The sequence below is a fragment of the Acomys minous genome (assembly GCF_964271855.1).
Source record: "Acomys minous genome assembly, chromosome: 12".
Taxonomy (NCBI): domain Eukaryota; kingdom Metazoa; phylum Chordata; class Mammalia; order Rodentia; family Muridae; genus Acomys; species Acomys minous.
The window spans coordinates 32,542,403-32,559,653 of NC_140493.1; the positions used below are offsets into that span (position 1 = coordinate 32,542,403).

Here is a 17,251-nt window from a genome sequence, read left to right on the forward strand (position 1 = left end):
TGCAAGCTGGGATGTGAACACCCAGAACGCTTCTCTCCTTCCCTTTACCTTCTGCTTGATTTTTGAGGTTTCTCTTCACACCTAAATCAGTTCCAGCCAATTCAGTTAAGAGGCGTTTCAACTACCTGCAGTGTGAAGTGTTCCCAGAAATCAGTCCCTTCCACTGCTAAGTCAAAGAAGCAAAGCGCATTACTAGCAATCTCGAATGTCTCTCCCCAAATGTCTAAGACCCTTTCACAACAGATCATATGCACACCCAACATGACTGTATAAGCGACCCTGCAAAGACAAAGAGCACAGCCGACTGAAGAGAATGTGTCCACCGTGGGCCAGTCCAGCTCATCTGTGCAAGATCCGCCTGAAGAAGTCCTGGGATGACGTCTTACCGAGTGAAGTTTCTGGTACAGACCACATGCATTGCACACGTAGCCGCCATTTGCGTTCTTTCGCCAGAGAGAGGTCTTTGTGGTCAGGCAATTGGCACAAAAAACACCGGAGCCTCTTCGCCTCTGAAACAGAAGGGAATAAAAGAAAAAAAAAAAAAAAAAAGAAAGAAAAAAAAAAAAAACTAAGGTCAGAGGTGAATCACATGATCCAGAGAGTATGACCAAATCAACCCAGGAGTTTTGTCTTTAGACTAGCAACAATGACAGTATAAAACCACACTGCCCATAATGAGGTCAGGTTCAATTGTGTTTAATAGGCACCACTGATTTTCATTATAATTAACCCTACAGTGATGGATGAGGTGTGTGGAACACCAAAGGCTTTTCACAGAAACAGCTTTAACTTTTTGAACTTCGGGTTGCATGCCTTTAATGATAGCTCCTAAATGCTCAACTCTAAAACATATCGTTAAAAGAGGTCAAAGCAGAAGGAAAAGGGACAGCACATGGCAATATGTTTAAAGTAGTTTGGAATATGCTACCTGAGCCTTTGAATACAGGTTAGAACAATCCACCACGGAAATTCATTTAACACTAAACCAGATTGGTTTCTTTTTGTATGTCATTCCTACAACAAAAGGACTAGGAGAATAAAATCTGCCTGTTCTGGGGTTTCCCTTGTGGTCATGAAATCTGCATGGAACCGCCTCTATTCCCCAAACCTGAGAGGACTTTTGGACACTGTTGCCTAGGAGAAGTACAGTATTGCTGATGCAAACCCATAGGAGGTGTCTGCTGAAGTCAGACAATACGGTCCTGTCACTGGCTCTTTATTTAATCTGACATTCAAGTTGGAAATCCATAGAGTTTATTGAATACTATGTTGATTGAGGAGGTCTGAATTGTGAAATCACCAAATTCAAAGATTATCTAAGAATGTTTAAAAGTTGCTAATTAGGACTGCTGGGTGCATTTTTGCAACCAAGTAATGCTTCTGCTGAACTTCTCATTGAAACAAAAGTCAGGCTGTGTGTAGGCACAAATAGGAACAGGCAGGAAATGGAATACTCTTGCAAAAAAAAAAATTGCTCAAAGGGTGGCTCAGCTCTGCTTTTGCTAGGAAGCAAAGCTTTTAATGATAAAATAGGCATGCGAGATAAGGAGTGGAAAAAGTCTTGCTGTAACCTAATTTTATTATAAATTAAATATTACAAACACCATAAGTCAAAATTTCAGGGATTCATAAAATTTAGGCAATTTATTTAACTAGAGTCTATACTGTAGAGGAGTGCTACGCCTGCCAAAAAAATACAATGGTTATAATTGTACTCTGATACATTTCAAATGGAAAGCTTTCTGCAGACATAATTTTGGCTTCGAGACTGGAACACTTTCTTGGCATTGAAAGGGCATTTGATTCATCGGGTGTTTCACAATCTATCACTAAAAAGACCTGGTGAGCAGCCAGCTCCCTATAGGGTAATTTTTCCATCCAGATGCAAGTGCTATCAGAGGCCCTCGTCAGCTAAACTAATTATGATCTTGCAATTGCTGATGCCTGCTCACTCTAACATTCGACATCCTCCATTAATCATCAATACAAGGAAAATGAATGAAAGGTAAAGAAATGATGGCTGCTAAGCTGCACAGCTATAAAAATCCGAAATGAGAGCAATAACTTAACAACATTGGGGGAATGTTTTTAGTGAGCACAAAAGTCAGGCTAACAATTGCCCTTTTAAACCAAGAACACGATTTCATTAGTGTAGCAGTTTGTGCACTTTAGGTGATGTAATAAAAACTAGATTTTCACAAAGATAATCTCCAGCTCCCCTTTGCTGCCCCCAGTCAGATCCAGGAAGGCACTGGGAGTTTCCAAATCTCTACAACAGCAACATCAAACATCAAACATAAACATCAAATATCGGAGTCAGAGGTCTGTGGGTTCCAGTTGGGGTCTGCTGCTGAAGAAGAGTGCATGCTGCCACCTGGAAACCAGCTAGCAACTCTAGCTTGCTCTTATGAAGCAATCCCAGCACCATTTATCCAAAGGAAGCAATGGTGTCAGGGATGTGGGCGGGTCGGGGGGGGGTGTTGAAGGCAGGCTGCTTAGGTTTTAACTGTGAATGTTTCACGGTGTAATCCTATCATTGCCCTAGATCTAAGTAACTCAAGGGCAAATCAGCTCCAATGTGAGCCACACACAGTCCCTATTAACGTCCCATGGAAACCAATTGACATATATGGCCTAGGCTGCTCTGCTCAGGTTTGAGTGTGAAATCATTGACTCCAGTTTGCTTTCCTTTTCTTATGCGGAGAGGCGGGGGGGGGGGGGGGGGCGGGGGGGGGGGAGGAGGGTGCCTGACTCAGCATGCCAAAGTGGGTATAATTCTTATTTCAGTGATCATTTCAATCCTTGCACAGTTTGGTGCCTAATTCTCTTGCCCTTCATTAGCAACGGGGCCTGGGAGATCCTGAAATTCAAGCCGTGGTTTCCATAGTTTATCATGCACTTTGCAGTCACATGTAGTTCAGTTAAGGTCCCTGTATCTTAGGATAAGCCATATTTTATTTTAAATATATCAGGTGTATTTTTAATTCCCAAACTCAAAAAAAAAATACCTTAGAAGTTACATTCAGTTTGAGAAGTGAGGCTACAGGATTCAAAGCTGCTTCTGTCCTTTACTAGGATCTATTCTGGGAAGTGCTACTTAACCTTGCAGTGCAGAACTGTCCCTTGGGTCTACAGGGTAAGCTGTATGCTGATGAGAGAGTCAGTGTAGTCATACTGTATAGCAGATACTATTAAAACATAGCAGACATGAAGCGAGTTGACTGGTAAATGCCAAGCAGGTCTAGGTATTGGTCAAAGGAAATTAATTGTGGCTACTTTTTTTTTATGAGTCAAAAAAAATTCTTAGTTTTGTTTTCATTGCCTTAAATGTCATGATTGAACATTCAAGACAGGCTTAACATATCCACTTATGCACCATCTGATGTACTTCACATGTGTATATATCTTATCAGTTGTGAGAACGGAAAACTGAGTCAGAGTGGAATACCTAGGTGTTCACACCTCTTATTCAGTAGATGCCTGCTTGTGCTTGGGTGGAGAGTAGGAGGGAGGTGAGAAATATTTCACACATAAGATGTTAAGTCTCATCTCAACAAGCTTAGCACTTTTGAAACCCTAGCAGAACCATGTATTGGAGGCAACAGAACTTCTTCAAGCAGAAGCAAAGGTAGAAAAGTTGGACAGTATCTCCAGATCTGTAGCCACATAACCTCACCTTTCAAAACCACACACAGATGAGAACCCTGGATGGATACAGGGATGTATTTCTCTGGGGTATGCACCCCTGACTCCACTCCTGGGCAGACAAACAGCCAGCTACCAACAGACAGTAGGGGAGGTCCTTCTGCCCCTCTTTCAAAACAAGCTTTGCTCTAAGAAAGGAAATCTCTACTAATGGAATGGATTCAAAGTCCACCCTGCTTGTCTTGTTCTTAGAGATTATAGATTTCATCCTTTACAATGATCTTCCTAAGAACAGAAACCGTGTCTTTTGACAGTCGTTGACTATTTAAAGTGGTCAAAACCAAAACGGCAAGTGCTGGAAGAAGTAACATTGCATGTTATTATTTTCACCATCAATACTCTTTTTTTCTCAAATAAAAATTAAATATGTTTCCCTCAGGTTGACATAATTAATCTGAGTTAGGAAGAAACAATCAATTATGCTATAGGAAATAAAATCACATCAATCATACACTGTCTAGTCTTGTTTTTACATTTATTTTCAGGAAGTAGTGATGCTAATTTTTGGTAGATGCTGGAGTTGGTAGGTCAGGTGAGGCCAAAGCAGGAGCTCTCCATTATTATACATTACTGATGATCCTGCGTCATGCCCATGAGTGGTTTAAATTACAAGTTTCATCATTTCCTACAAGCTGCTCTTAAGAGATAGTAATAACATGTACTGCTTTGACCCTATGCTAGAGAGTGGGGAATTACAGGTCTGGAATGAGAGCAATGCTTGGGGATGCAATTACAGGCATGGTGGCTAGTGGAATACACCACCTGCTATTCCCTGGGCAGGTATTTAGCACCAGTCTTTTCTCTCCGAATGAAGGAAAGATAATCACTTAGGGACATGCACAGAAGATGTCATCTCAGTCCAAGTGCATCTTCTACTTCTAATGGGGTTTACTGGAAGCTGCAGTGACGGAAGAGTGATGGAAGATTGCCTTCTAACCTAAACCCTACATAAAGTCAACTCATCTGTCAGTTTCTACAGAAGAAACACCCCAACCATCTATAATGAACAATTCAATAAAAACGAAGCATCTTTAACCTTTATGTTCACATCAAATCTCTATCTGAGTGTCATTAACATCTGATCAAGCTTTGCTCAGACAAGGGCTTGCTTCTCTGGTTAGCTATTTATCTTTCTATGTAGAGATTTGGCACACTTATTGGTTAATCCAGATATGACACAAGGGAGAAAAGAAACTGAAATTGTTTCAGCTGCTTTTATTGTTTATTTTATTACTTGAGAATCAGCCAGTAACAAAAATTTTAGGGTTTTCATGTTTCATTATTAAGGACTGAATTCACATGATTAATAAAGAGAAATTTTGATTGAATTATTTATGCAAGTGGTTTAACATTCAGAGACAAGACTATTCATTTCTAAGATATCGAAAGTCTACACTGGCAAAGAATTTTCTGCAAAAATGATCTTTTATAATAGTTTTCTATGAATAAGAACCATTCTGGGACCATGTAATTATATAACAAGCCTTGATAGGGAGAGTATTTACTCACATTTTTTATGGTTTTATATCTTAGCCGTTTTAAATCGAATCAATCTGAAATTTGATATACATGCTGTTAGCCTGGATGTGCCTCAAATATTTTTAACTCTTTAAATATTTTCTGTGTTTATTTGATTATATCAAGAATTCTTTGCAAATTTCATTTTAGGGATATACACAGATGGCTACGATAGAACCTTCTGGTTCAATTTTGCAGTAATAAAATTGCAGTGGTAAGTTTAATTCAATTCAGTTCTGGGAAGAATTATTGAGTGTCCAGCATGTGCCTGGCACTGTGCTACAAGCTGGGGTCTAAGCAATACACAGTTTCTCATGGTCTGGAATCTTGAAAACTTTGTGGTAGGCACAGGGCTGAAGTGCTGAGACCATTCAATGATCACGAAAAGCAATTTAAATGGAAACTTGATCAAAGCATTTCCCTCCCACACAACTATTTTAGGGGATAAAAATTTTTTTCTGCTAATCAGAAAATTGAATTGGTGAGCTCTTGTAAAAATATGCAATAGTCCACGATTTCAGAAACAAGTTAATATTTGCTTATTATTGCCCATTAGGAAGACTATCCTATCGATAACTTTCAATGAATTGGACTATATATGACATAATGTGCACCCATCAGATCCAAACTATATATTTTCAAGTTTTGAACAAATACTGAGTACTGTTTTAGGCCTGGTTACATCCATCTACTACTGTGAGACACAGAATGATGTATTTGCATCCTCTTTCTCCAGAAATAGAAGTGGTTTATCATTCATGACCCTACAGAACACCCATAATACAGAGTGAAGCAGGTAGAAGAAAATAAAAGCAGGGCATAGTTTTCAGTGATCAGCTTTATTGTAACAGCCAGAATTATTCCAGAAAGACAGGCTGGCCAATAATTTAATGGGAATAGGGAAAAATTCCGCCAAGAGAAAGCAACAGTCACCGATATTCTGGCTGACTTTTGTTCCAAATGAAATTACGAAGAATCCGTTGAAATGTGCTGTACAACATGACTACGCCTGCTTTAAAACAGCCCTAGCTGTTCTCAGATTTCTTGCCAGAAAACCAAAGGGGCTCTATAAAGTTCAGCCAAGCACCCATTCTATAATCACCTATTTCAGAGGCTGGAAAGAAAGCCTGCCTACCCCGTTCAGTCAAGTCCCATCTTTAGCACGTCACTGGTGATAGCAGAGATGAGGAAAAACTAAACAGATTACCTCGGAAGCCATGGCACAACTCCTGTTCTAGAACAGAAGGCCCTGCCCATTCTAGTCACCGCAATTATACACAGGTGCAATATGCGTAAAACTACTCCATGATGTCTAACTATTGTGGACCAGCCACTGCTAGGGTGATAAAACACTAGTTCTATCCCTTCTAATATACAACACCTGATTCCAGCAGTAAAGAACAGAAAATACGAATTTCCCAATACATGTCTCACACAGATTCAGTCTCCAAACACGAATACTTTAAAGATTTCCTGCATCTATAGAAAACCTATTTCCTGGGTCTTAGGATGATGTCACCTGGCTTTGACATACCCTACATTTGGCAAATGAGCTGACCATCAATCGACAGTACATACAAATTATGCCACAGAATCTGAGCTAGAAAAGGCCAGATCTTTAGACTTCTGGCCCAGGCTGTTTCTGTAGTAACACTCTGCTGTCACAGCAAGTATGCATTTGGACAGCTAAAAATATGGTTGAAAATTTATGTCGGCACTGTCGTTTTTCATTCCTTGTGAAAGTCATTATTGTCAAAAGATCTACTGAAGTTTCTCTATGCTTCTATTTCTGCCACTGTGGACCTGTTTTCACCTTTCCTTTAGTTATATTCACTGGTTAGTTGTTTTACAGGGACATTTTCTTCAATGCCAGTGACAAAATATGACACCAGAAGAAAAAAATATATAGTAAAAGGCTAAATTGTTAAACAATTTAGCACCTTCTAATAAAACTGCTCCCTGAGGATACACAAATTGATTCTGTTAATTTATTGTATATCTCATTTATGGGGTATATTTTATAAGCACATTCATCATGTAAATGATTCACAATATGAAATCTCACTGGCTGAGCCCTACTCCAGTGTAAGAGTACAATACACAGTTATCAGCTATGCAACATTTAAATGGAGAAACAAACCACAATCATAATTCTGCCTTTACCATGAGGACTGTGATTTGATAGAAACAAAAATAACAAGAATTTTATACATTAGTTACACAGATGATAATAACTGGCCCATGAAGAGCTACTGTTCTCAAGGCAGTTATTCATGCATAAATGGTACTTAAATGACTTCTACCATTACAGAAACCATACATACTTATAAAATTTTATCATATTTTCCACAGAAAATAATAGGCATGCAAAATACATCACAAATAGCTTCACAATATTCACAAGACTACCCCTTACAAGGCGATCCACTATGAACACAGGATTCCATGTACTCTGATTTCACGGGTAATAATTTTCAAACATGTTATTCCAGTTCAGGTGTGATGTGCATAATTAGGTAGTATTCTCTATTTGTTGAGGAGGTAAATGATGATGATTTACAATAGCTCTTCAACTCACATACCGTCAAAACAAATATATCCTGATTTCAGATTTCAGTTCAGATTCTTATCGCCCCCTTATAAAGCGAGATGTAGTAGTGCACATCTGCAGTCCCAACACAGAGGAAGCAAAGAAATTTGGACCCATGGAATTCTCTGGCTGGTCAGCTTAGAGGAACTGGGAGGAGCGAGACGCAGTAAAAGAAGCTGTCTGAGAAAATATGTTCAAGAACCACTGAATACCACCCCACTGTTAATACCTGGCCTCTCCACATGCATTTACCACTGAATGAGCATAGTCACTCCCATGTGAAGCTATACACCCACATACACAATAGACATACAGCTTCCTCAACACACACACACACACACACACACACACACACACACACACACACACACACCCTCAAAACATCTTGGTCTCAATGTCTAGGCAAAAAGCCATGATCAATTTCCACAGAATATTTTTAAATAATTATCTAAAACAGGCTTCTTTGACTAATTGAAATCTCTTCCTTAATAATCACTACTATACACGTAAAATATGTAAGTTAAAATACCAAAGGCTTCATCTCACATGACGACTTCAAATGATCCTAAGAGGCATGTGTTATTATTCTTCCATCTAGCTTAAGGATGAGAAAACTGAGGGTAACAATATTTCATAAGCATCAGTTATACACAGGATGAAAACAGACCTTCCTTATTTCAGAACCATGGTTCCATATATATATATAAAATCTTATCACTATGGAGGCAACTTGAGGAAATTTTACCAAACACATTTCACTATAGCTTGGCTTTGAAAAATTTCCTTCCTATTACAGATGATTGGAATTATGTAACTTTGGAGGTAACAGAAGGAAATGCATTCAGATACTGCAATAAGATGTTCTGAGGTTGAAAGCTAGAGGAACAGAGCTAGTGGCTGATGGAGGGACAGAAATGGGGACCTGGAGAGGACATAACACATGCCCTCTGATCCTGATATACCTAAAAAAAGTGTCTGAACTGAGACTTTGCTTGTAAGTAAAGTTGGTGACACCAGTAAATGATCCTAATAATGTCCTCACGTGTAGAGGAAGCTGTAAACTAGGGTAGCTGTGCTTGTACATGACTTGGCTAAAGATGGGGTAGAAAAACCAATGCTGACATTTTTAACATGCTGTGAAAACAAACACATCAGATACCAATTTATTAGCTTAACTTCACACATTTGTATATTTTTAGGTATAAACCTTTAACAATATTGGGTGAAATTAGAATATAAGATCAATTACTATTAATACAGAAGGATAGTTTTTGTTTGTTTGTTTTTACCAAGTTTCTCAAGATGCAGATGATTTGAAAATACTAGTTTTCATTACTCCTGTCTCATTAGTATATACACAGTTATGCCTTTGGTCTACCAGTGGAGCATACCGTTATAATTTCATGACTCAGAAATTTTCCATTTAATCAAAGAAACACCATACTTTCCCCTAAACACTTTGCAGGTTCTTCAGTCTAGAGGATAGGACAAAAATAAAATATTGACAAAGAACATTAATCCTCTTATCTCCAAAATGGTAACTATTGATTATATTTATCCATTTAATACACAAACACCATAACACAAACATATGCACAAATACATACATGCACACACATGCACACACACACACACGTACACACACACACGCACACATACACATACACACATACACCTCACCTGGAGGAAATACAAGCATTAAGTATACAGAGTCTAAAAATATTCACAGTGACATTTAAAAACCTGTATCTGTGTCCTTGAAGAGGCTGTGATCAAGCATTACAGGTGGAGACACATTACAGTCTCTCAGAAATTTTGCATAAAACCTGAGTTTAAAAACACTACCGAGTGTATTATATATGAGTGTATATGTGTGTGGTTTTTTTTACAACATGGAAAAATGATGTTGAATTTCATTTATATGTTGAATCTTTAAGCTACTTTGAAGTATTATTATACTTCAAGTCAGCCTTGTGTTTACTAAGGACACACGAAGTGGTAGTTATTTAAAGGGTGCTTCCAAAGACTGAAAGATGCACCTGGTATATGATGTCATTGTTCAGATGGAAGCTCCATCTTTATTGAGACCTCCGTGCCTACTACAGGGAAACAGAACACCAACACACAACTACATTCAAAGCACTGTGAAGACAGGGGAATTGAAGCTGATCTGTAAAAAGTTTAATAACACGATTTAAAAAAAAAAGAATGAAAAAAAAGGAATTAAAGACTGCTTGAAGTTTCTTAAAATAATGATGTATTTTATAATAACTGAAATCTTTTCTGGGAGCACTGCTTCTGCAATAACTGTCCCAGTAAATTACACAGGAAAGTTCTGTAATGGTCTGCCCCACCCCCATCAAATAGCTCACGTACAGGACTTCCTTTTCAATTACCAACTTGTCTGCAGTACCATCTGTAAAAACGAACACATACCTTACGCTGTCCCTCTCTGCTTTTGCACATCCATTAGTGCGGCTGGCTGCAGCTGCTCCAGAAGAAAGCAGTGATTGTCTTTGTTTTGGTCTGTGTGTGTGTGTGTGTGTGTGTGTGTGTGTGTGTGTGTGTGTGTGTGTTCACTCATAGCCTCGCAGGTATCTGGCCCTGGACCTCTTTATAGTCTGAACTTTGTTACACACACTGTATCATATGCCACAGCAAGAACTACCTCATTCCACCAAGGACTCTCAAGATGTCCTCTCAGTCATCCGTACCAGGCAGAACAGTTAAAATCCTCTCCAACTTTGACATTTTGTACACTGAGCGTACCAGAAAAACCAAACCTGAGACCTGCCGGTGCAAATGGAGACACAGAAATCCTTCAGAGTGAGGTTTTAGACAGTAAGAGGGGCTCTGAAAATAATATACAGTAACTTTTTTAAAAAATGTATTTCCTCGCCCACTCTTTCTGGCAAGATCAGTGTTGCTCTGAATAGACATCATGGAGCTGCCCACAGTATCCGCAGAAGATATACACAAGCTATCCCTAGGAACCACTGGCCATTTCTCCAAGTACTCTGCAAGAAATATGCCTCCCTCCTGTGAAGAAAATGAACTTCAAAAAGAAAATAAAGAAAATTATAATAATCTAAAAAGAATAATATTAGGAAAAATTTGACAGATGAACTGGAATATAAAGCTCCGCAGAAAACGAATAATAGTTTACTTATGAGTATTCCATATTTAAAACATTTACCACACACATATTAAGCTGCTCATCATATGAGCTCTTCTTTTGCTTAGGGCATTTTGGAGGCATTAGGCATTTGCCTAGACTTTTATGTATAACTTAGTTTTAAATGAAGTGACAGAGCACAGGGGCCTAATTTGTACCTGGAAGTTGTACTTAGGGACATGGGAGACTCTGCAAAATGTGCTTACTTTTCTTTTAACATCCATATTTTTGTAGCCTTGGATATAATAGATTTTATATGCATTTAACCACTGACCCCTCTGTTCAATAGAGCTCCGCCGAAAGAGATAATGTTGACTTTGAGTTCTCTCTCAGACATCTCAAAATGTGTGCACCCAGAGACAAATGATGTGAGTAGGGGAATCATATTTTATGTGAAGCTTTCCCATGAAGTACAAATTGCTTCACTTTTGTAGAATGTCAAAATCAGATTCATAAATAGTTTCACTTTGATATAATCCCAAAGGAAAAAAACCTACCCCTTCCTCATACTTACATAGTCTCTGAAATTGGTAAGAGGTCTTATTGGTTCAAGCCCCTAAACATTTTATGAAACATATTGGAATTATATATGTGAGCATATGGATTTGAATGTACGTGTACATGTATATAGGCGGACAAAGCCATCCACTGAAACACTTTCAGCACTAACCTGGAATGAAATGATATAGCCTTCTTTCATTTTCATTAAAGCAATGTCATATTTTGTACGTGGGACTGGCATACCTCTTAAGAGAGTCCACTTTAGTAGAGTTAAAATAAATACACTTACACAAGAATATCTAAATAAAGATATAACTTAAATTTTATATAAAGGATTATATAAGAGCATGATAAAGAACTTAGGAATGTATACTCTATTCCAGGTTAAGGATGATTTACTTTAGTAGGTGGAAAGCAATGTAAACAAGTCTATCATGAGTCATTTTATCACCATTTTATTTTATTTCTAGAGTACCTCAACTCACATAAATACCCCCCCCAAAAAAACCCACAAATGTGACTAAATACGACAGATTAATGAATATAGTTCTTGGTGTTGAACTTTTTATGTCAGAAGATAACGAATATTTCAAGAAATAGATTTTAGATTATATTTGCATAGCTAAATAGCTTTGACAACATGGTGTATCTCAGTAACTATGACAAGATTTTTATTCATGTGTGCTGACTTACATAAGGAAAATTCATTCATATTTGTTTTCACAACATCATTATTAACTACACATTTCAAATTACACTCTTTTGTTTTGGCTTTCTAATTCCCACTCCTTCAATTTTCAGTGTTTCATAAGACCAAAAATTTCAGGGCATAAATCCACTTTGGTAATAGATTTATTTTGATAAGACCCATGAGTATATCAAAGATACATATTTCATGTTTGTTTTTCTGTTAGTTTTGACATAGAAGCTCCCTGCTGTCCTAAAACTAACTATGTGGACCAAAAAATTTTGGTCTCAAACTCACTACGTATTACCAATCTCCTGCTTTTGCTTCCCAAGTGCTGGGACTGAAGATATGTACCACCACTCCCAGCAAGAAATACATTTCTTATCAAAAAATTAAGTGGAAACTTGGGGGGAAGTTGATGCTTTTTGAAATTTTCTAGAATAAAAGGAGTGCTTTATGGTTCACTTCATTTTATGCCTACTATGGAACTCAAGTCCAGTTACAGAAAGTTTCTTTCTTTTACACAATGAAACTACAAGGAGTGCACACAGGAATCATCCCAATGAATATTTAACTGATGGGAACAAAAAGGTGGTAACATACTTGTGTAGAGTCATGCCTAGAAAATGCATAATAATTAATTGGAGATGATAGCTACAAATTTATATTGCCTTGTAATCTGACTAATAATCTCAACTAAACATACATATATTCAACATTCAAACATACAGTTAAATACATGTAAATATGTCCATACATTCTTTTAAAATGTAGCTTGAAAACCTTATATTTTAATGCCTAAAATCTCTAAATGTCAATAGTCTTACATTTTAATATAGCAATTAAACATTAAAATATCTTTGTTTCCAAGTTTAAAAGGTTATATCTGACTGAGGTGATAAACATCTCTTTGATTAAAAAGTGAATGTGAAAAATATAATGCCAGAATGTGAGACTACACAGCAGACATTCGATGATATTTATATATCATTAACAGTATTTTTACATACTCTATGTTCCAAACATTTGTATATTTGTTGATTTTAAAGTGGCTTAAGCAATTCTTTTATTCTACCTAACATCTAATGTTTTCTGAATTTTAAAATATATGGACATACATATAAATTTAGACAGAAAATGTTACTTATTAAGTTGAATATACAGCTAAAATTCAGTGTGTTCACATGTGTGTATATTTATACATATATGTACATATATAATTAAGTAACTGTGTGTGTGTGTGTGTGTGTGTGTGTGTGTGTGTGTGTGTGTGTGTGTGTGACTATCTTCCTTTAATCTACTCCAAAAGAAAGGAAGCCAAAATTTGTAAGTATCATCTGTTTGGTATTGGGTTAAAATCTGAAATAATTCACATTTTCAAAAACCAGGTGAATTATTTCCTAACCTAAAGAAAATAGTCAAAAATTTTAAAGAAGAAAATATTTAGCAGAAGTTTAGCTAGTTAGTCAGTCTAACAGAGGGCTTTTATGTGTATAGTTTTACAAATTTCAGAAAATGAGCAAATTATTCCACTTATATCATTAGCTTGACCCCTTCTAGGAATTGACCTTTCTAATAGATTTGTTTTATAAGGCATCACATTGTAAGCAGCTGTGCTACTCTTCCTTGAACTTGACATTTTTTATAGGATGAAAATCATCAGCGTTCACTAAAGCATTTATACTCCTTGGCAACAGTGGGGAAAGGGAGTGATCACATATAGAAAAATAATGTGAGTGCCTATTTGAATGTGTCATCTTAAAATACAAGGAGGACACTCCTATGAACAGTTTGACTAGTTAAAAACTGATGTTGAATATATTTGAAACTATCTCCAAAATGTGTGTTTATTAATATAAAGATGTTTGGTGGCCGAAATTTTAAAAAAACACATCTGGAATGTTCTAATCTTCACAGCACCAACATGAGTGGATGCAATCTAACGTCCATCATGTGTTCAGTCTGTGAGGGAAGCGTCCTCCAAGATCTTATGTTTGAAAACCAAATATAAACCAGGACAGACAATTTCAGAAAATTTTTCTATATTTTATACAGGACACAATTTGCAGCTGTAATAGGAGTTTTATTTATCATAAAATTAACCAATGAAAAATAACACTTAAATAAGTAATTTCATTGAACCTAAATTCTGGTTTTACTAAGAATTCTTTTAATGGTAAGAAGCAACAGTGGGTTTACAGATGTAATATGAGGTAGAAAAATAAGTGTTGAATAGTTCTGTCTTCTCTTTCTACTCAATTCAGTGCCCAAGTTTAGTCTTGTAGCGGTGGTTTTATTTAAGTATTATTTTTCTACTTTGGCTCCACTTAACATCTTGACTTACAATTCAAAATAATGTTTCAGTCAAGAAATAAATTGTGTTAGAGACTGAAAAGCACACGTGAAAGCTATTCTTCTTTTTAAGTATATTTTAAAAAAATTAATCATCTGCTTATCTGTTTGCTGCTGCTGATGTGCCAATCACTGCCCAATACTCCATGTGCATTGTGCACTTCACAAGAAGTAGAAACATTTCAGGGAAAAAATAGTCAGACAGCGTGGTTTCTATAATATTTAGGATAATCATTACCTTTTTTTCCCCTCCTCAAACTTAAAAGCCAGCAGCATCTGTTTTGCTTAGGGCAGCTGTTTAAAGCTCATGCTGCCAGAATCTTTACACCCCTGAGTTGGTTTAGGATTATTTAAAAATAATTATTGCACAGCCTACCATCACTGCAAATGTCCACACACAGCATGGCAACGAAGACAGAGGACCCACGTGCAGGAACACACAGTTCACACGGGTAGATCTACTGGGCTATTTAGACTTCAGAAAACCATTAGAGAAAATTTTGATAACATAGAATCACTAGTCTGAGTTATAGTAATTATTTATAAGGGAGCCATTTATATTTGAAAATTAATAAATATTCAAAACGCACTCTGAAATCAATTTTCACTTACAGTAGGCTTATGGAAGCAGATCTTTTTATTTATTATGTTATGTAAAAGAATCTGGGCATCAGATTCTTTTTATTCTTTTTTTTTCTATGAAATCTACTATGATAGTAAAATCCCTGACTATTATCAGAGACAATGGACTTTTACAAACTAAAAATGAATTTTACAGTAAAATATAACAAAACTACAATGTTTTTAATGCTTTGTTGAAAACTACATTTTCCATTGAGTTGAAGCTCATAAAATGAACTAATTTCAATATTAGGAAAATATATCTTTGAGTTCAAAGCTTCAAGTTTTAGGTGTGCTCACTTTCCTAAATGAATGTGCAATTTTTAATATGATACTATTGGTGCAATTTTGCCCTAGAACTACAATTAAAATGCACTTCGGTCCTCATCATAAACACCAGTTTCCTTCAGCTGCCTTCTCAGTTGATTTAGATTTTCCATAGCAACCAGTGCAGAGCCTTCTCCACCCCTTTATTTCTTTGAATGTTTATTACCTGTTGAAATCTTCTTGGCTTGCAAAAGTAGCAGCCAGGAAAGGTATAGACTTACAACTTAAACGTGTGACATTTAAGCAGAAAGCAGAGGATTTTCTCTTTCTTTTAGAAAAAGTAGTGAAAAGACTCAGCGTGCCAGAAAATCAAAATTCTTGGGTCATTATAACACAGAGAAAAGAAACACGATCTTCTTTATTTACTTACTAGAAATTGCTAATATAGTGTCTCTGAACACAATTACTAGTTAGTTCCTGCTACTCAGTATTACAAAGCCTGGGCCTTGCAGTATGACCCTGTAACCCCATATCGCAGCTACCCAAGAAGCTAAAGCAGGAGGGTTGTATATTTAAGACCTATTTGGACATAAAATAAAAGCCAACAGCACTGGGTGGAGTATCACCTCGTGGTGTAACAAGTATGAAGTCCTAAGGCCAATACCAGTACCGTACAGTTTAACAAACGAAGAAAAAAAAAAAAAGAATAAAACATCCAAGTTTGTACAATCTCAAGCTCTATCCTTTTAAACTCATATCTTTACTTAAGCTTCTCAAACTGTGCACTATATGGAGTCATCTCTCACAGAACGTCATTGCTTGAGGAATCAGTACCATTTCTAGACTGAGGTACTGAGATTAAAACTGATGATTAAGAATTCAGTCACAGTCTTAGGGGAGGGGAGTAAGGGGACAAAGGGAGGGAGGGAAGAATGGGAGGATACAAGGGATGGGATAACAACTGAGATGTAATATGAATAAAACAATAAAATATTTTTTAAAAAGAAATAATAAAAAAAAGAAAAAGAAAAAGAAAAGAATACAGAACTAAAGAGGTCCCCCTCATTCACAGTCATAGGGGAGGGGAGTAAGGGGACAAAGGGAGGGAGAGAAGAATGGGAGGATACAAGGGATGGAATAACAACTGAGATGTAATATGAATAAATTAATAAAATATATTTTTAAAAAAGAATACAGAACTGATATATCCCAGGCAGGGCTATGATCTGTGACCAGGAGTAGGTGGCCCACTCAAAACAGACTCCCTGGTCTTTTGTTTGTTTTTCTTTTTGTCTTGGTTTTTATTTATTTTGTGTGTATTTATCTGTTTATATATAGAGAAATAACATGAAGTTGTGTGAGTAGGGAGGTAGGGAGAATCTGAGAGGTGATAGAGAGGGCAAAGAATATGATCATATGATATGTCTACATATATGTGTGTATGCATATATATATACATATTTATATATGAAAAAAACTACTTTCATTGTAATATCCAAGGATGGTATTCAACTGTAAAGCTACTTCTAAGACAAGAGAACTTAGTGCTTTCGGCTGCACAATAGGTTCATTCTGTATAGGACTGATAATAAATTTCATTCAGAAATTTAGACCCAACAAGACAGGAAAGATGTTTACTTCAAGTCTGACCAATACAAATAGCCAAATCACTATGAATGTAACATTTATAGAACTCATGATTGTCACATGGTTCTCTCTGCTGTATGTAGTTTGTTTTAGGCGTGTGTAATAAAATAAATGTATATGAAAAAAAGATACATCTGTAAGGCCTTTCTTCTCTGGATGTAGGTAGCTCACAGAGATTCCTCAGGAA

General features: G+C 36.6%; 1 protein-coding gene across 1 annotated transcript in view; it reads right to left on the minus strand.

Annotated features, from left to right (window-relative positions):
- Positions 1 to 17,251, minus strand: part of TRPS1 (transcriptional repressor GATA binding 1) — a 236,542-nt gene that overhangs the window by 9,220 nt on the left and 210,071 nt on the right. Inside the window, 1 exon segment of the mRNA XM_084751232.1 lies at positions 387 to 509. Within this exon segment, the coding sequence (XP_084607358.1) occupies positions 387 to 509 (123 nt within the window).